Source organism: Cryptomeria japonica, chromosome 3 (genome assembly GCF_030272615.1).
Source record: "Cryptomeria japonica chromosome 3, Sugi_1.0, whole genome shotgun sequence".
Taxonomy (NCBI): Eukaryota; Viridiplantae; Streptophyta; class Pinopsida; order Cupressales; family Cupressaceae; genus Cryptomeria; species Cryptomeria japonica.
In genome coordinates this window covers 628,142,598-628,166,129 of record NC_081407.1, presented here as the reverse complement: position 1 = coordinate 628,166,129, position 23,532 = coordinate 628,142,598, and the positions used below count along the sequence as shown (strand labels likewise).

The 23,532-nt window shown below is 34.8% G+C and overlaps 1 protein-coding gene across 3 annotated transcripts in view; it reads left to right on the top strand.

Moving 5' to 3' along the window:
• Positions 1–14,951, top strand: part of LOC131033030 (mediator of RNA polymerase II transcription subunit 8) — a 186,641-nt gene extending 171,690 nt beyond the window's left edge. For all 3 annotated transcript variants that reach the window (XM_057964146.2, XM_057964147.2, XM_057964145.2), the window contains one exon: positions 14,393–14,951. In XM_057964146.2, coding sequence (XP_057820129.2) covers positions 14,393–14,643 — 251 coding nt within the window. In that variant the 3' untranslated portion in view covers positions 14,644–14,951. The remainder of the gene's footprint in view (positions 1–14,392) is intronic.
• Positions 14,952–23,532: the final 8,581 nt, after the last annotated feature.

The following is a 23,532-nucleotide window of genomic DNA, read 5'->3' as shown; positions in this document are numbered from 1 at the left end:
GTTCACTTATGGCATTCGGCTTAGACATAAAGATGATAAAGTTTGCCAAGAAAGATAGCACATAGACCTTCAAAGTTCCCCTAGGTATAAATGGAATATGTGAAGACGACTAAGCAAGATGAAAGTTCGCCCATGATTTGAAGATTAGACATGAAGATGACTAACTTGCCATGATGAAGAAAGAAAAATGGCTAGAGAAGTAAACAAATCTGGCATAAAACACATGACTTTTACCATGTAAAGACAGACAAATTTGAAATCAACTATTGAAGGGTTAATCAATTGAATGGGTTGGAAAAATTAAGCTTGAGACAGAATATTTTAAAACTTTTCCAATACTTAGAATTATTTTCAAAGGGAAAATAATTTCAACACTTCGGAAAGATTTTCGAAAATTTAACATTGGAAAATCTAGAAGATTCTTTGGCTAAGAAAGAATCCTTGAGAGAGAAATAAAACTTTCCATTTTGGAAAGATTTAGAACACAAAAAAACAGGAAGCTTCTAAAAAATCGAACTTCTCAACTCTATATCAACTCAAGAAGTTTTGGAAGATTGAATTTTGAAGAAGTAAAATTTTCTTTGTGTTGGAAGGAAGAAACAAGGTACTTTTTTTGAGTTTATGACAGAATTTTCAGAATTTAAGATAAATTTTCATCAAAATCAGTCAAAGAAAATCCCAGATGTTCAATAAATTCATATTCTTGACTGATTTCTTTTATCTAAACCACTCATTTCATGTAATTTACTAAGTACTTGGCAAATTCTTCACTTTTAGTCTACTTTTTCACAAGAATTTAGCTTTTTGACAAGCTGAAAGTGAAATTTTCTGAGATAAAACATCCAAAATCAGAATTAAAACTTTGAATTATCTCAAGAAATAATGTTAATTTTTATTTCTTTTGCAGGTTGATGACTACCAGAGGAGTACCTTCCAGGAAAGATCAGATGAAGTTTGCCAGTAAAGGGTCGTATCCGGAATCGAAGATCAATTCCAAGTGGAAGAATGTCACAGACACCAACCTCGGGCATGTTGATTTCAAAGAATTCAGAAAGAGGATGTATGGGCTAGATGGTTTCCTGCCAACACTCATTGCTCACCGGATGATGAGAAATGGCATCGTCCAAGCAGCTGGATTTCCACCGGCCATGGAATGTGTAGAACTCATGGTTGAATGTGCCATACACTACAACGCCCAAGACAAAGAGATCCTTGCATCTGATTCAAGAGTTTTAGCTTATCTTGGAGAGTTAGGCATTCAGGAAGCATTTGGGATACCAAACTACAATAGAACCTCATACAAAACCAAAGAAGACACCCAAAAACTCTATGATAACCAGCCAGACCTCTGTGCAACAAATATCAACAAGTCATGGTTAGAAAAGCCCAAGGTTTCCCTCAAAAAAGTACCAAAGAAGTTGTTGCGCCCATACTTCAAAGAAGAATACGGTGACATCATCTTACTACTGAACAGAGTAATGGGCAACCCTCAAGGTGCACCATTTGAAACATGGATGTACTACTTCATTGATGAGATCACCTCAGGCGTCAAGATGTTGAATTGGTCAAGAATAATCAGTGATAATCTTCATGAATAGCTAAAGAACTTGGAAAGGACAAAATCATTTTATATGTGTTCCTACATTGTCTACCTGTTGGCCAGAAATTACAGATACACGAGATTGATTTGCAGAGGCATAGTAGGCAATAAAGAGATTGAGTTCAAGTCCTATGACTGTTACTTGTAGCCGCAACTCAGTGAGAAGACCCACTTCATGTGAGTAAATGATGCATTCTTGATGTATATCACCAGAATACTTCAAGGAGGAACCCATCAGAGGCTAACTCCAGAGGCCAAAAGTTTAATAAGCAAGTATGGATCCTGGTATATCTAGTTTCCTAGATTTACATACATAAGGATTCAAGGTTTTACTGGTTGTTCTTACTGACTTCCAATCTATCCTACCAACAGAATGGTCCTACTTGAGGTCCTTAGACAGTTGGAGACTTATCAAGGCTTCTAAAGAGCAAAACAAAAGACAACTATTCCCTTCCCATTCTTTATCGGAGATATGCTAGAGTCTTGCCCAACAACACAGGCAGCTGAGACTGCTAGGCTTGAGATGCAATGGTACCCTTTTACAGTCTATTGGTCAAGAGCTAATTACGACCCTCATAACAATATTGGGACGGTAAATGGGGAAAGGTACAAACATAGAATAGACTTAGAAGATTTTTGGGCAAATGTTGCTGATGAGTTCAACATCAAGAAGAGACTATGGTCCAGACTGCCAGTAAGCTTGATAAGGACAACCGAGCTTTTCCATGTGCCTGATCAGTTGGAAGATGATGGAGAATACACCTAACCTCGCTTCGACGAGAATGCACCTCTTCCTCCTGTGAGGTGGTTTGAACCATAGCATGCAGATTTGACCACCTTGATGCAGCCAGTGGTAAAGTATTGAAAATGGTGGGTTGATCAGCAAGTCCATGGGCTAAGACGAAAGAATCTAATCTTGACCTATAACCTGATGGGTGAAATGGAAGCATATTCTTCAAATGCAGAGGCATCTCAAAATGTCGGACCCATTGAAAGCACTAACTCTAGGAAGAAGAAGAAAGAGGTTGGAAACTCTTCAAAGACAAAGGACAAGACAAGTATAAATGAAGGGCCCATTCAGAAGAAGCAAAGGCTGGAACCATCTCATTCTGCCGCATCGAGGAATGCAAATAATATATTGATTATTGACGAATCATTGGCTAAGATGCAAATTCCTTCTTTCGTCCATGGGGAAAATGTAGAATCAATCCATTAGGAAAATGAAGAGCCTCCGTCTCCTACAGGCACAAAAATACTGGAGTCAGATAATGAAATGGATATTCTGGGCAAGGAATTTCAAGAGGAAATGATTTCTGCTCTTCGAGGAGGCCAGAATGTGCCATGTGAAGAGAATGATGAGGAAGAGGAAGGCGTAGAACAACCTACTATTCTTGATTGGCTGAAGAAAAGGTTAAAAATAAAAGCACCAGTGGAAGTTTAGGAAGAGGAAGATGACACGGTTGATTTCCTGGCCAGATTAGGAGAGGTTGTTGTAAAGAAGCCTGCCCAAAATTTTTCCACAATCGAGAGAGATGAGATAGGTTGTCGAACAGTTCAGATTGCTGTACCAAAAATAAACAAGTCAAATGAAGATATAACCCATCAAGAGTATGAAATTACCACCTTTGACTTGGGACCGACTACAAAGGGTCAAGAGGCGGAAGACTTAGACAATTCAGTCGCTTCCATGAAGGCAAGAATAGACAAGTAGGTAGGAAAGAAAAGAGAATATGAAAAGGAAGTTGAGCACCTAAACGAGTATATTTAGCACCTGACCAAGCCACTCAACCAAACCAATCCAACAACTCCTCCACTTTTGAATTCTTCACAAGAGACAATCAAAGATTCTGGAGAAGAAATGATAACGGCCAGAGAAACTAAGGAATGGATGGAGAGTGTAAGGGAAGAGGAAGCCACGTTTATGGAAGGATTAGCATTGGCCTATGGACAAACTTCTTCGTTGCTTTCTAGGATTGCAAATATAGCGGAAGCATGGGTTGATCTCCAGGACATTCAAGGCAGAATTGTTCCATGCCTTAGAGTATTGAAAGGAATTCCGAAATAGGAATTAGTAGATGGAAATGTGATTGCAGCTAGAGCTGCATATGACTTCAACAGTTGGCACTAGACATTGGTTGCACAAAGTGAAGTCTTGGAGAAAGTGAAGGCTGATAGTGTCAAAACTGAGGAGCAAATAAAAGAAATCCAAAATAAGATCCTCCTTGTAGCTACGAATGTGCTTGAAAAGGAAACAATTTGAGAAAAAGATATGCAGTTGGAAAGTTTAAAGCTTAGAGCTCGCGAAATTTTCTTCGCCATCACTGGACCAGTCTTGAAGCAGAATTTGACTAAGGCATCGAGCCTCTTGTCCATCCGAGATGCCTTCCAAAAACAGGAATTGGAGTGGGAAATTGCTTTTGATGTATGTGCAGATGAATTAGATGGATTGGAATTCAGGATCAATGTGTTGCCACATACCACCATGGAAGAGGTCGACCCGATTGTGTCTAGGTTCATTGAGCATTCTGCTGCTCAAAAGGATAAGGATGCACCCTCCTAGAAGATAGCTCCTCATACCACTTGTCTAGCTTGCATTTGTCTCTGATTTTATTTTGGGAAACCCTAATTAGGGTTGTGTTGTCTTAATTTTGACCGTTGACCTTATATTGATCTCGACCTTTCATTCATTTTTCAGAACTATATATAAACTCTCATTCTCTCATTTTCATTGTTGTGGAGAGATTTATGAAATTGTTGCTTAGAGCTACTTGAATAATAAAAGTTCATTTGCAAGTGTTTGCCTTGAAATCTTATTGTTATTAAGTGGTTGCATAGTTGCGTATCTTTCTTTAACAATAGAATAGATTTGCTTTCAAATGTTAGATGAATGAAGGATTTGATAGTTTAGATTGGTGAAACTCTTGCTCATACTTTCTTTGGATGTATGATTTTCGTTCAATGTGTAAAGTTAGCCAGAGCTTATGATGTGGACGCTTTAAACTTTTGCTTGGAGTAAATATTGTTCGATTGATGGTATTATTCACAAGTATAAAAATCTTAAGCACAACCTTAGAAGATTGCACCCGCTTTGCGTAGTTGTCCTAGTGTGGCGAAACAAAGTGTCGTTATTGGTTTCACCCACTCTTTACCGTTTCTTGAGTTCATAGGAATAGCTTAGAACTAGCATAGAACTTCTGAACCCTTATCTTTTTATCCTTTTTTTTTAGGAAGTTAAATCTGAAAATCCAAAAAAAGAAAAGAGAGTATTCATTGTTGTATTCATCTAAGTCCCAACTTGTGAATGATATTTGTCAAGCGTAAGTCCCCCTTGTATTTCAGCATACATAACCAAGGTAGCTTGTTATATTTTCTGCATAGCAGACTATAAATCTAGCTAGGAATTAAAATAAAAACAAAATGTGCGGAAACAAAAATAATTAGAACAAAAACAGAGCAGAGAGAGATCTGCATTAAATAAAATTCTTGCTATTCATATTATGCAAAGATTGTCTGATTTATACAAAGTATTACCACCGCAAGAGCTGAAATTACGGTGAAGATAAATGAAGAACAACAATATTGAACTAAACTGGTTGATGGTGAAAGAGGTGGAGCATGAAAAATAACTAGTGTTGTTCCCTTTGTTAGCCTTACGCTAACATTATGTAATCATTACTGATGCTTGTGAATCACATAGAAGACTGCAAGAAACTTGAATTAACTACCGCTAGCCATTGCATGATTTACATCGCTAACACCCCCCCTTAAGGATAACTAAGGAGAGATATGGGTCCTGGCAACAAAGCCTGATCAGGAACCCAATTACAAAGAAGAGGAAAGAGGGAAAACCCAGTTGAAACAAAACCCCCCCTCAAAATTACAAGAGATGCAATTATATTCAAAGTGCAAAAGAACATCCTTTGAGATAGAAGAAAAGTGTGGACAACTGTCGAATGATAATTGCCATAGTGCTGAATGAAGAACCTCCTCAAAGGCCAAGATGATGATCAAGATCAAAAATCTGCATGAGTGCCCTCAATGACACTACTGAAAAAATAATTAGATGGCAAACAAAGGCAAAACATCTGACATTCAAAGATGCGGGTGGCACATGAATCTGCACGAGTAACCCCAACGACACTACTCAACCATGCAAGAAGAAGCTGCTAGTCGAAAATACAAGTGCCAATAGTGAATTGATCAAACTCGGAAACAAAATCAAGAAGCATTAGCACTAACAGTAGAAAAAATCCCTCATAATATGACAAAGGAGAGGCATGACAGGTCCACTGAAATGATGTATCACAAAGGAGATGATGAAGGCAAGGCCCGTACAAAAAGAGCATGAACAAATGAAGAAAGGAGCATGCTGTAGAAACAAAGGTTTATGTCAGCTTCCATTCTTCAGAAATCTGCCTACAAATAATTTGTCCTTCCTCCTAGCTCTCAGGCTTTGATACCATGTTATATTTTTTGCATAGCAGAATATAGATCTAGCTAGGAAGCAAAACAAAAACAAAACTTGCGAAAACATAAATAATCAGAACAAAAACAGAGCAGCGAGAGATCTGCATAAAATAAAATTCTTGTTATTCATATTATGCAAAGACTGTCTGATTTATACAAATTATTACCACCGCAAGAGCTGAAGTTAAGGTGAAGAGAAATGAAGAACAACCATATTGAACTAAACTAGTTGACGGTGAAAGAGGTGGAGCATGAAAAATAACTAGTGTTGTTCCCTTTGTTAGCCTTACGCTAACATCATGCAATCATTATCGATGCCCATGAATGACAAAGAAGACTGCAAGAAACTTGAATTAACTACCGCTAGCCATTGCATGATTTACACCGCTAACATACCTATCCAACATAAAGTCGCCCGTTCGCACATATAGACCTTGGAGTCGCCTTGTGGTCTTTCTCGCAATCTTGGCACAAGTAGTGATTTTGTTTAGGAGAGGATAGAGTGTCCTTGGATATTTTATTCTAATGTTTGGTGAATGATAAAACATACATCAACACTCACTAACGGCTTGATTTTTTAAATCAATTACGTACTTCTGACCCTTGTTCTCATTGGAGATTGTTTTATTTTTCCAATTGTAATCCTTTTGGCCACTACCAGCCATCCTCTCTTGAGTAATGCATCGTAGGCTTTCTTATGCTATGGGACGATCATAAAATTCAAGAGGTATTGTTGGGTCCTAATTGTTACTTTCTTTGCCATTAGTGTCCCCAATGGCTTGATTCCATGTCGGTCAACACCTACCAAGTGAAGTTGGTGGCCATAGGGTTGGTTTCTCAAGGCACTTCTAGGTATCTTTTGGTAGTACGTTTACTCTTGAATCTCCATCGATGATGGTGTTTGTGAGGTTCTTCCCCATGATTTCCTTTTGAATGACAATCAGTTGCTTCACAATGTTCACCGTTAGCAGCATTGGGTCAATTACTTGTTCATCCTTGGGTGGCGACTCTATTATCATATCTTTACTTGGGTCTTCTTGTCACCGACTTTGGTCATCATTGACCATGTTGGTAATTATTACTCTCAATTGTGTCATGGTTTGAAGGTTTTTCACCCTAATGGGTACGGTTGTATGTAGCATTGTCGTACTATGTTCTTCTCTGACTTCGATCGCAATGACGTATTTGCAGTTTCATTGGAGGTTCTTTGTTCCTTCGCCATCACTAGTTCTACTTTCTTCTTGTAGTCATTCCTTCTTTGGATGAGGGTCTAAGTACATCACCTTCTTTGTTTGTGCTCTCGTGATTGCCAAAACTACCTTGTCTTGTTTTTCTACGTCCAACATATTAATACCCTTTTCGAGTAATCAGTGTCTTCATGGTCGCTAGGGCCACACAACATTTGCACAATAGTTGTACGTTGTCCCACCATCAGTTTACCCAGCAGCAGAGCTAGTACCATCTTCAACAATAAGTAGCAGCATATCTACCAGCTACAGGAGAAGCTTTGGTAGTAGCATAGTTCTTCGCTAATAGGTTATCCATAAGCAGCATACCTGTAGGTTATACAGCCAGTTACATATCCAACAACTTAGCTAGTTGTTGAACCAGTTGAGTTTTTTGAGACCTATTGAAATGTTGTTGTCGAGGCTGTTGCAGTTGTCAATTCGAGATACCCTCAATTCTAGAACTATTTGAGTAGAAGGGGGGGCGTCATTAATGAATTGCAGTCAAGTCCTACCCCCATAGAATTGTAGGCGAACTCCCTACCTAAATAATTACTTATGGATGGATGGCCCTTAGGGCCTAATAAGTAAATAGTTAGGCCGACTATGTCAATAATCAGCCATCTATTTTTGCAATCCTTCCATCCATCATAAATGGTGGACACTCTCATTTTAAATCATGTATCCTTGATTGCCCTCAATGATGCCCTTATGGAAGATTTTCTTTGGGTACTAAGTTGGTGCACACCTTTTCATACTTAGCACTAGTGTAATCAGCAAGTGCATTAGCAATTGCCATCACCATTTCCTACCAATATGGGCATTTAAAAATGTTGAAAGGGAGCCCATTGCCATAAATGCAATGAGCAATGCTCTAATATGCAACACCCTCAACTCATTCTCGAAGGCCTTATCTAATGGGCCTCTTTTACAAGAAAGAAAGGGGGTATAGTCTTTGTGAGAAGATAGGGGTGGAATGAAAGGATGTGGCTAGTTGGTATTGTTAAGTCACGAGAAGGTTTGCTTCATCTTTTCTTGGATAGAGGATGGGATTTTTCTTTTGCTCAATTGCTTACAATGTCAACATCCTTATGTTCTTTGATATATGCTATTAATTGTTCCTTTGGTAACTTTTGCTTATTTGGTCATGGACAAACTCTTATTGCTAAGTTGGGCATAGCACAAAGATGAGTTTTCACTTGATTGTACCAAGTCTTATAGTCATCCTCATATTGTCTACAATTCCAATCAACACCCCTGCCTCTAGGAAGTTGCTCATTTATGCATATATGTTACCAAAAAGAGGTGACCTATCAATTTTTAGTGCTCCCTCTGTCACTATTGTAACTGAACTAGAACTACCAGCCATTCTATATGACTAACAAAACATAAAAAACAAAAGAATAAAACATGACAACCTTGCAGCTATTGTAGGCTTTGAAATGAAATATTAACAACGTGCATAAAATTTCTTAGAAGGTAATAACGGTGGAAGACACTAATGTGATGAAGCTAGAAGTATATAAAGATATACAAGAGCCACCTATAAGGGTTTGGGAAGGAGCTAAGTTTAGAAAATGGGAAAGGAATGCTTTGGTAAATACTGAGTGTGATGGTTGGAATGTGGTTAAAAAAAGAAATCCAAAATATATTAACAAAATACAATCTTGTTGTGCCAATGGTGGATTTTAATTCACACACACACACACACATATACATATGTATATATACATAGATACATATGTATGTATACATATACAAATATACTAAGTCACAAAATTCAGCGAATATCAACCATGAAATTCAAATTTTGCCGAATTTCAAATTTCTAAAAAATTCGACAAAATTTACCTATTTATTCATATGAAAAAACCAATAGTTTGTTTTCACTTAACTGAACATTTAGAAACTGGTATTTTGAGAGTTTTGCAATAGTTTTGTGATAGTTATTAGGGTTTTCCATTAATTTATTTTATAAATTGCTATTCTTGTCCCCTTAAATGCACAAATTAGTTGGCAATATCATTCATTCAACCATTTCCTTGCAATATTTGTGTGTTCGTTCCATGAGTTTGACTGTTGAGTGGTGGAGTGAAAGAGACTAGGTCCAAGCAAAGTGAATCCCTATAGAGTGGTGAATTTCAAACCCGTGGCTGCATTTTGTCGTGTGAATCTCTACGTCTACCACTATTGTTGTTGCACATGTTGAGGTAGGCCATCACTGCTTATTTATTTACTTGTTGAGACTTTTAGGTTTTTTTTTTTAAGAGTTCCATATAGGGGAGAGGGACCAATAAGTGATAGGGGTACCAATACATGTCATAGTACATGGACACTTTTAGACCAATAGCAGTGCCCTAAAAATGTCATGTCAATGCTTATCCCCAAAAAAGTACCTCTAAAATTAAAAAAAAAAACCAATGATGTGATGCCACATCAGCACACAAGTAAACATGACTTAGTGCACATCTATGGGTCTTATGACAATTTGGGACCATTTCGGACACCTTCACAAAAATGCATGCTGATGTGGCATCATATTTGGCCATGTGGACTTGAATTTTGTTTTTAAGTAGGGGATTTTACAAGTAAGCTGCTATGTAAAATTGAATTTTTTTGAAATGTCCACATGATTTTGAGAAGCGTGAAGTTAGGGTGAGCATGTACCGACTCCTCTCCCCTAGTTTATAATTTATATTTATTAATATATTTTTATAAAATTTATAAACTATAAATATAAAATTTATAAACTATAAATCAAGCACTTATTTATTTAGTTGTTTTAGCTTTTAGGTTTATTTTTTAAGACTAACATATAGCTTATATTTTATATTTATCAATATATTTTTAATAAAATTTATGAACTATAAATTGATATATTAAATATTTAATAATATAATTATATGAATTTTAAAATGTTATTGTTAATTAGGTATATATTAATATTATTATCTAGACAAACATCTATAATAAATTAAATTATATTATATTCTATTAAACTAAATTCTATAAACATATATGTTAAATAATATAATTATAAATGTGTTGTATGATACATTTTTAGTATTTAATAGAAATTAAACATATATGTTAAATAATATAATTATAAATGTGTTGTATGATGCATTTTTAGTATTCAATATAAGATTTAAAATTTCTATTTCCAAATTGTAATTTTTATTTTATTTAGTTGTTAAAAATAAAATATAATTATAATTAAATTTAATATTATTTTATTTATTTTTTATAATTTATTATCATTTAATAAACTAAATATCATATTAGAATAATCAATTTAGATTTTAAGCTAAAACTCAACAAATGTAAAAAAAATTAAATTAAATTTAACAAATATGCTAATCTTTAACATACTTAATTTAAATTTAACAAATATAATATTTAATTATTTAATATTGTGTGGGATATGGGAAACTGATTGTAGAAAAGTTATTTTTTCTTTGGAGTTAAAAATAAAAAATATTATATAGTTTTTGTTTAATGTAATTTAAAATAAAATTTAGTTAACGCTTTAAATATTAAAAATAATAATTTTTTATAATTTTATAGATTGTAATGGCTCCCAACAAATCAACTTCAGAGGCATGGAAATATGTGACCTGAAATGGGGTGAACTCCGTTGTAACAAGTGTTCGAAAGTTTTTATTAGAAGTTTAACAAGGGTAATGGACCACCTGTTTGGTATTACAGGGGGTAAAGGTAGAGGTGTTACTGCATGTCTGGGTGACCCTAAACATCATAGCTATTTTAGAGAAAGAGCATTCCTCTTTGATTGCAAGAAAGATGTAGGTGGCACAAAAGAAACAGAGAATTGAAGAGGATGTGTCTAGATTTACATCTATTATGTCTTCTCTTCCAATCTACGCAAGGCCATAGGGGCACCAACAAAGAGTGGTACATTGAGCAGCTTTTAGAAACTAGCAGAGAAACAACAGGGGGGTGATGCACGAGCTGATTTGTTTTACACAAGTGCTATTCTATTCAATGTAACTAGAAATCCACATTTTTGTAATGCAATTTTGTGAATTGTATAGTTTGGCAAAGGGTACACACCTCCCTTTTCTAAGACTTTCAAGACAACTCTTTTGTAGAGGTCAAAAGATAGAGTGATTGAGAAATCAGTTGAGATCAAAACCTCTTAGAAGGCAACAGGTTGCACTATATTGAGTGATGGATGGTTAGATAATATGTCAAAGGCCATTGATCAATGTTTTGGTGGCTTGCCTTGAAGGTGTTGTGTTCTTGAAGGTGATTAACACCATGAACCAAAAGAAAAATTCTGAATATATATTTCAAATATTAGAGGAAGTCATTCTTGAAGTAGGGGTGAAAAATTGTGAAAAATGTGGTCCAAGTGGTAACTCATAATGCATCAAATTGTGTGGGAGTTGGGAAACTGATTGTAGAATAGTACCCACAAATATATTGGAGTCCATGTGCTGCCCATTGTTTGGATTTGTTGCTTCATGACTTGGCTAAATTCCCATGGATACATGAAGCAGTTCATAGAGGGAGAGCAATTGCAAATTTCATAAAAAATCGTCATCTCACATTGAGTCTTTACAGGCCGCATGCAGTGAGAGTTGTTGAGGCCTTGTGACACAAGGTTCACTTAATTTTATATCTTTGAAAAGAGTGGTTGAAGAGAAAGCAGCATTGAGATCTATTATTTGTTCCAATGAGTGGGAAATTTTAGTGCTTTTTAAAAGTGCTAAAGGGAAGAACATAGATAAAATTGTTTTAAATAACAACTTTTGGGAAAGTGGAACATAGGTTTTGAGTATATGTGTGCCAATTGTTGATGTACTTCGTATGGTTGATGGCAACACTCATTGCCTTGGCATGCTTTATGAAAGCATGGACTGTTGTAAGGAAGTTATTCAGAGAGCACTAAATAATGTGGAAGCAGAGTACATGGAGATATGGGAGACGATTGATTCCAGATGGAAGATGATGCACACACCATTACATGCAGAAGCTTGCTATTTGGAGCCTAAACTATTCCATATAAGGTGATTTTGAAATTATGTTAAGGTTTCATGAAGCCATTAGCAAATTTGAACAAGATCAAAATATTACAGCTCTAATCAGAGACCAAGGTTGGAAATACAAGAGAGCAGAAGCGATGTTTGAAATAGTAGCAGCCAAATATGATATGGTACAAGATGAGGTACCAACCTATAGATGGTGGATGAGCTATGGAGCACAAAATCCAAACTTTAGTGCTTTGCCATTCAAATTTTGAGACAGAGAGAAAGTTCATCAGCTTGTGAGAGCAACTAGAGTTGCTTTGACCACATCCATTCCAAAAAGAGGAACAAGTTGTTGTTTAGAAAGTTGGGAGATCTTGTCTACATTCACAGCAATTTATAATTGTTCATGAATAAATCAACAAATGACTCCACATCTTCAAAACAACGAACTCTAGAAGGCATATCAATGCCAGTTGCTAATGAGCCCAACTTTTTTGATGAGGAATTGGGTACTGATACTGATGATGATACTACACCATCTAAGCCAAGTTCTCTTGATGACTTAGAGCTCTTTTGAAGTTCTAAAGTCTTGACTTTTGATTGTACCTTTTGAAAAACAAACATCTTCACAATCGTGATTTCACATATTTCTTATGGTCTATATTTAATAATTATGTCATCTTTTTATAATGATTTCAAATCTATTTAGCAATGTTAATCTATTTTGATAATTTATTGGAAATATTACATATATCTAAAAATAAATAAAATTATGTCTAAGTTAATCCGATTTTTTTTTTAATAAATTTTACCTTGCCGAACTTCATTCAAATTTTATGGTTATCGAATTCAAATTCGAATTCGAACATTGTGACTTAGTGTATGTGTGTGTGTGTACATATACAGATACAGATACACATACACATACACATATACATATACATATACATGTACATACATATTTGATGGAATTCATATTTTACACCCACTTGTTGGTGTCCAAATCTTAGCTTGTTTCTTGAAACTCGAAGTTCAGATATGCATTGGAAATCTTGGGTGTGAAGTAGTTAAGTTGCTTTGGACTTTGGAGTGTAGCATAAACAAACTTTAAGGTACACATCTCAAAGTTCAACCTCAAAGGACCCTGAAAATTCAAAATATGAAAATGTGAAAAAGATTTTTCAGAAGTCTTCAGAATTCTGCCCAAAACTGCGACTTAGATGAATCAAGATATTATTTAGAATTTTAGAGGAGTGCCCTATTCTTATGGTTTAACCTTTAACCATTTATAGGCATACTGTATATTGCTAAAAATCTCTTAAAGAATGTAAGTAATGGTACAATCCTCATGTCATGTTTATTCTGCCTTCAAAGCCGTTATGACTTTCTTTACCTTTTCATGAATGATTTAAGTTTACATCCTGATATCACAGAATGGCCCATTGGAGCCCAAGAATTCACATTGACATGTTACGTAATGTTAGAAATTTCTTGTAATGTACCTTGTAAAGTAATAGCACAAATTTATCTAATGCATCATATAACATGGGTAATCAATGAGAATTTACCCCACACTATCAAATCTATATCTAGTTTTTGTGTATTGTGAACTTTTCCTTCTATAGGTATATAGCATAAAGGTGCAAATATTGGCATACAGATACACCTTTACATGTGCTTTAATACTTCAAATGTCAGCTGGTAATGATTTCTGATCTTGTTGAATTGTTGTGCCCTAACTGTTTGGTTGTTGCCAGCAATCATAAGATGAACATTGATTTTTGGATTTTTAAAAGCTAGTGAATAAGTGCTCCATATAAAATGGCTGAAAATAATGTTACATATGATCCCTGCATTTTCTTATTATTTCCCCTCTTGTTTATGCATTTCAATTTTCCAAAGCTAAATTTGTGCTCTGATAATATACAAATCTTTTGTCTGTTCATTCCACTTATTACAAGGTGCTTACATATTCGGATTTATGTTTTTTATTTATTTTTAACAGTTTGGGTGACTAGGTTGCTCAGTAAAGTGCAAATCATATTTAATTTTGAGGGTTGTAGATGGTTTTATGTAGATGTGAAGTAGTAACATGAACATTATTGCAGGGTATAATGTGGGAGCATCTGGTGGATCTCAAATTTCATCAAATCTTGGCGCATCCCAACAACATGTCAGGCAAGCAAGTTATAATGCCTTTTCCAACCCACAACTTGCACAGCAAAATCCCAGTATTACCAACATACCTCTCGGTAACTTGACTCAGAACACATTACATGGTCAGCCAAATTATGGCATTGCACCTAATTCTACCCAAAACCCTAACTATGGACAACAAAGACAACCACCTCCACAGTGAGCATATGAATATCCATTAAGATTATAGTTTGAGAAAAGTGATGAGGATATTAGAACAAGGGGAGTGAAGTTCTTTTCTGTGTCTCATTCTACTGCAAGATCTGTTAGAAGAAGTGTATCTTGTTCACACAATCCATGTGTTTTTATTAAAAAGTACTGATAGCATAGATTAAAGAGTACTGAATATGTTGTGTTTGCTCTTTAATCAATTTTATCATGCCTATATTGTGCATTAGTTATTGGCTTAACTTAATGAAAAGACAGCTACTTCCTGATCATTACAGTGGACTGTCTAGTTTCTTTAGCTTTCTCAAGACTTCTAGTTTTTAGTGGTTCTCTTTAGAATTCTCTACATTTGTCTGTGTGAGATATCATTTGTTTGTTTTGATGCAATGCACTTTGCATGCAATAAATTTACTGACCTGTCATGTTTAGAATCTAGATAGTGAAATTCTTTCTATGTCGGACGTATCAGCCTATATAGATAGTGGATTTCTTTCTTTAAACATGACACTGTCCCAAACTTTCAAGATGTCCTTGAAATTGATCTTTCCTTTTTAATTTTCATATCACTGATGTCAGTGGAACTCAGCTTCTAATTCTATATGGATTGTTTGCCCCTAGCAGAAAAGTTAGCTTCATGTATGTCTAAGTGGCTGCTTTGTTGTAGCCTGTTTTCTGTCTCATGTTCTTTGGTTCCAATGATCCATTTTTTCATTTGTGGACATTAGTGCAGTAACAATTTTGATTTCCATATCTTCCATGCAATCTTTATCTGTTTTGTTGCTGTAAAATTATATATTGCAAATAAAATGTCTGCAAAGGCCAATTTTGGAGTTTGGGTGCTATGTTCTGTCTTAGCCTTCTCACAAAGTAATTTTAAAGTTAATTGAAATGAATTATAATATGTATTTTAACTTGTAGGAAAGTATATCAATCAGGCTTGCTAGATTTCATGGATCACTTGGAAGAGCCTACATATTTGCATTATTTATATTGTTATGGTCAAGAGACATTGCCCTCCCTAATTATTGCAAAATAGGTCTATCGCACTTATGGTATTAAATGTAGAGTTCTTTTGGCATCTACTATGTCTAAATGCTTGCGTTGGGCGATGCCCTTGGTGTGATTAATTTCACCAAAAGGGACCGTTGAACTTTAAACATTGCATTGATTCTTAATGCAGCCTATCCTGAATAATCTTCTGATGCAATTCTTGATTATATGTGCTTTTGGATGTTAATTTGGTCTGGAGTTTTCCTTGTATGCTGTAATCATGGTTGCACCATGGGTAAACCTTGGATTAACTTATTAAATGAACTTTATACAGTTAAAAATATAAAATTCTTAAGTAGAGAGAATTCTGAAAACATTACTGCAGTCTCTAGATATTTACACAATTTGTGTGATTGAAAGTGTCTAGGTGGATGCTAAATAGAGGATAAAATCATTTTGCAGCACTTAATGAGATGATTTAAAAAAATTAGATCTGTATTTGCCATCAGTTTTTGCCTTTTACACACCTTTGAACATACAGTGAATATACATCATTGAGGTTGAATATTGGTGTGAATGATTTAAATGGATGTGGCTAAGTTCAGTTATACCAATTCAACCAAGAAGTTTGGGTTGGTTTTGGAGTCCCAAAATGATGGCAAAGGAAATGTATGGGTAACTATTCTAAAACCTGCTTACAGCCCTCCTTGGAGGATTGATCCCGACTGGTACAAACCTCCTCTTAACCTCACTCCTGGCGAACTTCTCAGACTTGTCTCCAATCATAGGTTCTACAAGCTACATTGTATGGATAACTTTATGTGGATGGACTCTCAAGATGGGGACTTCTCTATTAAGTTTGGATATGATTTGATTGTTCCTAAATTACCCACTCCTTTCAATTGTTTGAAACTAAGGAAGCATAAAACTATTCCCAAAGTTGGCTTGTTTTGGTGGATTGTCTGTCACCAAAAAATTCTAACAATTGATAATTTCAAAAAAGAGGTATGCAACTAGTGAATAGATGTTTCTTATGTGAGAAAAAGAGATGAAAGTATTGATCATCTCCCAATCCACTGATAACATGATTTTTCAAAACAAACACAAACCTTGGGAGGTCTTGATTGACTCCATTCTCCATAACATTAAGGATAATATTAGAGGAATTGATACAAAAAAAAGCCCAAAAGAAACCCCTTAGAGCTAGTAATAAAGATAGCCCAAAGATGGGATATCTCTAGCGAACTTGTTTATGATGATCTCAACAAGATGATCTCCCTCTCCCATAATTCTACTATCCAGATGCTCTATTTCTAGTTGTTTTAAACAATTGTGATGGTTTGGCTAAAGGGAACTTGGGGTAGGTGGGAGGGGTCGGTATTTTGAGAGATTATAGGGGTCATAATTTTTGCTTATGCTGTCAATCTTGGTATACAATCCTACCAACTATGTTGAGGTGGTGACTTGTTTACATGGTATTCAAACCGTCAAAGAGAAATGTTCAATTAAGGTGTTATAGGAGGGGACTCCAAAAATGTCATTGACATATTGCAAGCTAAAGCCTATCCTAGCTAGTCTTATTAAGATATAGTAAGGGAGTTGTGATTTATTTCGATTAACTTTGAGGATCACAAAGCTAAGCATGTATTCAAAGAGGGCAACTTGATAGAAGACCTCGCAAATATGGGATCCCAAATTGATTAGATTATGATTTGGAATGATCTCAACACTCTTTCGAACCATGTGAAAATTAATATCCAAATCCCTACTACTAGAGAAAGTTGTGATCCACTTATTTGACATGATGACTCTAACACTCCAATGGTTCCCTAATCATGAAAGATTAAAGGTGAATGATCTTTCCTTATGAAATTATCATGGTAAACTAAAATGTTGCCCTTGCCTCATTTTTGTCACTAATCAAGCAAGTTTTTGGTTAGCAACTCTTCCTATTGTTTGTTCTTCTATTATTTTGCCATTATCCTTTTGTTAACCATGGATGGTGACCTACAAATTGAGTTGAGACATTGTGTCTATCAAAAATGATCAAGAGGTGTGGCCAATTCTGCAAAAGGGTAATATCTCATCTTATATAGAAGCCATGAATGGCTACAAATTTGTTATCTCTGTGAAATTTGGCAATTTTTCAAAAGATGGCACCATCTATGTTTGTGGCATTTCCTTCTAGGTTTTTGTTGAGTTGATTGCCATTGTATTGGGTTTATCTTTGGATGGGACCAAGACAACCTGAAAAAGTCAAAGGAAACTACCAAGAAGTAGTGGGTAGGTTCTTCAAACGTAGGGAGAAAGTAAATAGGTTATAGAATGACTTCAATAAGAACTACTTGCCCAACATTTGGAAGAAGATTGCATAGGTTTTGATGATATACATAACATTGCGGACCACTATAAGCAATTCCATGCCTATCTCTTTCCAATGTTGAAACACTTTCATCATAATGTCAAAATGAGTATTGCCTTCTAGTTGTTTTCTTTATTGGAAGAGTGTCTAATAACTTTTGATCATTAGTAAATCTATGCCCCTTTGCAAAGGGCTTATTTATTGCCTCAACTAGTATAATTTGGCTCTTACCTTGATCCACTTTGTGCATCCTTGTATTTATAACTCATCCTTGATCCAAAATAAAGAGGGCCTTGCCCTTAAGAAACAAAAAATCTCTTCCCCTTGTGGGCCATACTTCTCCCCATAAGGAATTTGACCCCATGGTTGACCCTTATGCTACCTCGTCAAGGGTTACAAAAGATTCCTTCAAAAACCTCCCTGAGGGTCCTTGGATCTCTATTCATGATGAGTCAACCCTCTTGACTTCTGCAAGCCAAGACAATACCTTGTATTCACCCTTTGCTAGGGCTAGTTTGTCTTTTTCCCCCTCTTGGTAGGTAATGCATTAAAATGTTCTCTTCTCGAAATTGTTTGGTCCCCTATTTAGGAAAAGCTCCCTCAACCCTAATCCTCAAACTTGTTTGTGAGCTCTAATTAGTGCAGAGATTGAACAACCTTCGGAAGGCCTACATTATCTAGAATGACATTTTGAAGTTGCAACTTGCTCAATGGCATATTCCAAAAAGAATATTTACAATTTAGAGTCCTTGGCATTGCCAAAATCCTTGGAATGGCCTGAGAAGAAAATTGATTGAAATGTTTGGAACTTTGTCAAAGACATTGTCTCTATTTTTCATAAAAGGGATTTGTTAGACAAAGAGATGGATAAAATCAAGAAGTTGATTACTCGTGTCAAAGATAGGAAAAATTTGGAAAAAGAGGTGGGGATTTTCAAAGCCAACTAGGAAAATATTTACAAGAATATACAAGAAATCATTGCTTATTGGAAGGAGGTTGTGAAGAACACAACTACAACCTTCCAAGTGTTTCTGTTGGAGCTTGAGAAGAGAAAATCCAAACAAAGAGTGGACGAGATTGCTTCATAGACTCTCATTCCTAACTTTGTTGACAATTCCAACATCAAAAAGAAATGTAAATAAAAAGACTAAGCCTAGAATGTGATTCTATTAGTTCCTATTGAAGTCAAGAATATGGCTCCCAAAGAACTATTGTTCGAGGAGAAGCTTGACTTTGTTAACAAAGAATGGCATGTCATTAAAGGCCTAAATTTGTGGGGTAATTAGTAGTTGTTCTCTACTAGCTTTATGTTGTTCATTTTTTCTATTGTTGGTCATTTTCTATGGTCTATTCTTTTGTCTAGTTTGACTCTTGGTAAGACTTGTCTTGCTTGTCTTCTTGGTTGTTTTGTAATGGGTATCAACACTTAATTGTGTTTAATGTAGTTAAAACTATTCTAAAACAAATTAAATGAAAGCTACTTGACAAACAAAGGATAAATGGATCAAGAGAGCTAGAAAAGCAAGGAATGATGTTGTCCCACATTAACATCACTAACATTATTGTTAAAACTAGATGTCAATGAGATGATGAAATTGAAAATGAGTCTCGAAGCTTTATAAACAAATAGGCAAATATGGGGGGATCAAGATGAAATAAATCATGTAATCTAATTGGAAATTAGTAAGATAATTATCTATTTAAGGAATGAGCTAAACAATTTGCAAATCATCAATTATAGTTAAACAAAATCTATGAACTAAAATCTTTAATTATAGTTTGTCCAATACTCATCTAAAAACAAATCTATCAAATATGCTTGCAAATATTATTGAAAATATTTGTTTGACTAATTTACCAAGCAAGGCATGTAATGAAGAAAAATTAATTCGATGATTTGCACAAATATCCCCAATCTTCAAACATTACACACCAATGAATCTTGTATAAATCCATTCAATTAATTAAGAATGAAACAAGTTCAATCTCTCCAAAGGGAGGTTTGCAAAAATAAAATTTCAAGAATATCTTTTTCTATACCCATTCACCTTTTTATTACCCCTTTTGTTTTTTGTTTTTTTAAATAACACTTTTTTTTCCTAAAAAAGAACCAAAAAAAAGAAGAAAAAACATTTTGCTTTTTCAGTTTTCTTTCCAAGTGCTCTCTCCCATTGTTAGAATACGTTTCCTATAATGTTGATACTCTACAAGAAAGTTTGAGGTTTTTGAAATGTTGTAATTGACCAAACGAAATATTAAAAGTCTTCCCTCCTCAGAGATTGTCTATCCTCAAACAATACTAAACTTGTATGTAAATACCAAGATGCCAAATAAGCTTGCAAAATTCTCCACTTTATTTTCAGTACATCAATTTGATTTAATCGAAAACTACAAATATATCATTATTTGTTACAATGTGAAACAAACCACCAATAATATGAATTCTTAGATCCATTTTTTTATCATCACATAAATATATGGTGGAAGGATGAGCATATATTATCAAATCATTATCCCAAGTTATCCATCTCAAAATCAATATTGTTAGGAAACATTTGAATTGTTTCACTTGGACATGGAACTGAATAATGCTCATTAATTATGTATTATCAATCACACATGCCTTCTCAAAATAAATTATTGTTCAAGCTAACATTTGTCGCTTTCAACAAAAAATGTAACCCATCTTGAATACATGTTGGAAACAATTGAAGATCATTGGGATTGCTTGCATTCACTCCCAAATGTGATTAATGTTGGCTAACATAATTATCCAATTCAATAGCAACAATTTATGAACATTTTTCTTGATTCTACAAAGTCAAAATAAGCATAATTACAATTGTTCAAGATTGAAAACCATAACTCACAATCCGAGTTATTTCAAAATAAGAATTATGAAAATATGATGCTAGTTGTAATATTGAACTCTACTTACAAAAATAGAGAAGGAAAGTATTGAAGTGACATTTATAGAACCTAAATGGCTGAAAATACTTGTCAATCCATTTGAGTGCATGCAAAGGAAATCATATGGTGGTTGATTTGAGTGATGAGAACATTACTAATTTTAAAATTTTAATCTAATATTCCTCTATGGTTCATTCTTTTTGTTACCACTAATCTCCAACACACCTTGTTAGTGATCTTTTACATGAATATCCAACAATGAAGTAGCCTCACCATGCATATGATGCACTACTTTGGTATTCACATAAACTTCATCTAGAGATCTCTTGGTGATGTTCGAGGCATCTCCATTTAGAAGAATAATTTAAACACGACTAATCTTTAATTCACAATGTTAATGTCCCCTTTCTAAGGTAGATGTGTTCTAGAAGGGTTAGCTTATCGACATGGGCTCTTGTAAGCTAATGCAGTGGACAGGGAACCTATTCAAAGGGGTCAAGAGACTTTGGGGAGGCCAATGAAGCATTTCTAGAGCTCAAAGCCATTTTCCTAATTTTTAGGAAGGGGCTCCAATTTTTTAGGGAGTGACTAACAGTTCACTCGAAGATCATGTGGAGCTTATGAAGCATAGTAGAAAACCCTATGAGTATTTTCAGTTGTTTGAGGACCATCTCCTATTTTTAAGGGACGGACTACTAGTTCACTTATTGACCTTCTAGAGGTCAGGGAGATTGGCAGGGAGCTAGAGGAGGAATTTAAGGTGATTAGAGACATTTCCCTATTTTTTGGGAGAATGTTTATTTTTTAGGGGAAACTGAGAGTTGGCTCGCTATGTCTAGACATCACCCCGGGTGCCAGTGGCTTCATTAGTTTTCAGACAGAGGTGATCAAGTGCTAGTTCCAAAACAATTTGGATATTAAAGTGATAACTTTTAATATTTCAATTTAATTAAAATAATGTGTTGTTTTAATAAAGTCACTATATTATTATAATAAAGTGATCAATAATTAAAAAAAAGTATCACGTTGGAGTTCGCGCTTAGTGGGGAAATGTTTTTTTTTTAAAGAACACAATCATGAAATGAGATCCCTTAGAGAAGTTCAAACTTCCTAGAGGGAAATAAAGTTGAATAAACTAATGTTTGCAACCCTAAAAGTTTGAATTAGGGTTTTCGCCAAGAAAGCAACATGTGCGGTTTTATTTGGTTAGTTTTGGAAATCATTTTTTATGAGAAATTTGGAGAATTGGAGCTCTGGAGAACAAGGATTTAGCAAAGCAATTGTGGAGATGATATCCTTCACAATTTGAGTGCCTATAGGTGTGAAAGATCACCCAAGGGTTCTCTCATAAGTTTTCATTATTAGGTTTACAAAAGAAAAAAATCATTTTTAGATTTGTTGGTAGTGGAATCAAAGATCAATACTGAAGCTACAAGCTAATAGTGCATATTTGATCCATGTTTGGGCACTTTAATTAATATTACAATCCCCTACAACTAGCCATACCATTCGAGGGCCAATTTGTAGCAAACCCCAACTTGGATATAGGTTTTGGAAGGCCATCACAGTGTTGATCTGACATGTTGCAGGTCTAAGATTACATATCAGACCATAGGAGAGTGCTTCTAGGTAGATAATCGAGCTCCACAAGTCAAATCCAGCCATGTAGAAAATGTTTGCAGATCTGTACCAATTGTAGGGAGTTTTTGTAATACTCCTCTAACCCTCGCATGGTAAGACGGGAATCATGATACTAAACCTACACTTTAATGTTGATAATGTAGTAATGTAGTAATAATCAGTGAGGATGGAAAGGGATGACATCACATCATCTAAATAAATGAGAATGCATGTCATGTTAGAAACCCCTTCGAGTGAATTTAATATTATGGTTGTTTACATGCATATGGAATGCCTAGTTATAATGTGAAAATGTCTTGATTGTGCTCCTTAGGAGGTGGTTATTTATTGTACTCTATTATTGTTGAAATATGTTATTGACAAGTGGATCTTTCTAACCATGTTTATTTTATGATCTCTATGGGGAAAAAAATTATGATCTAGGGTAATGCCTTCTATGTCTGTATCCTAACTATATATATTTTGGTTTATGTTCACTCTAGTGGTTTGTTGTCAGTTAAAAGTAGACATACAAAATTGGTATTTAACTGAATTTTTCTTATGTATAGTGGATCTATGTTTTAGGACATGATCATGTTATAATGATTTATATTGAAGGACCTATTGGTGGTACTAGGGTAAATGGTTACAGTTATGATTTCCTAATTTTTTTTAATTTGATGAGCGTATAACAATGATATGTTAGGGTTTAGTGCTTTTGATTTCTTGATAATTAGATGTGAGATGAAGTATCATGATTATGATATTTTATGCCTATGAGGTTATATTGATGTCATTTGGGTTTGATGTTATGGTGATTTATGCTCTTGATGATATTAGGGTTTCATATATGTGGCATTGTGATGGATTTATGTTAGATGACATATCATGATTATGGTGTACTAAAATATGTACTAATGTTGATATTTGAGGCTCTACCATGGTTACTAATGTTATTCGTTAGATATGTGTATATGGATGAATATTTGTGAAGAAATTTTT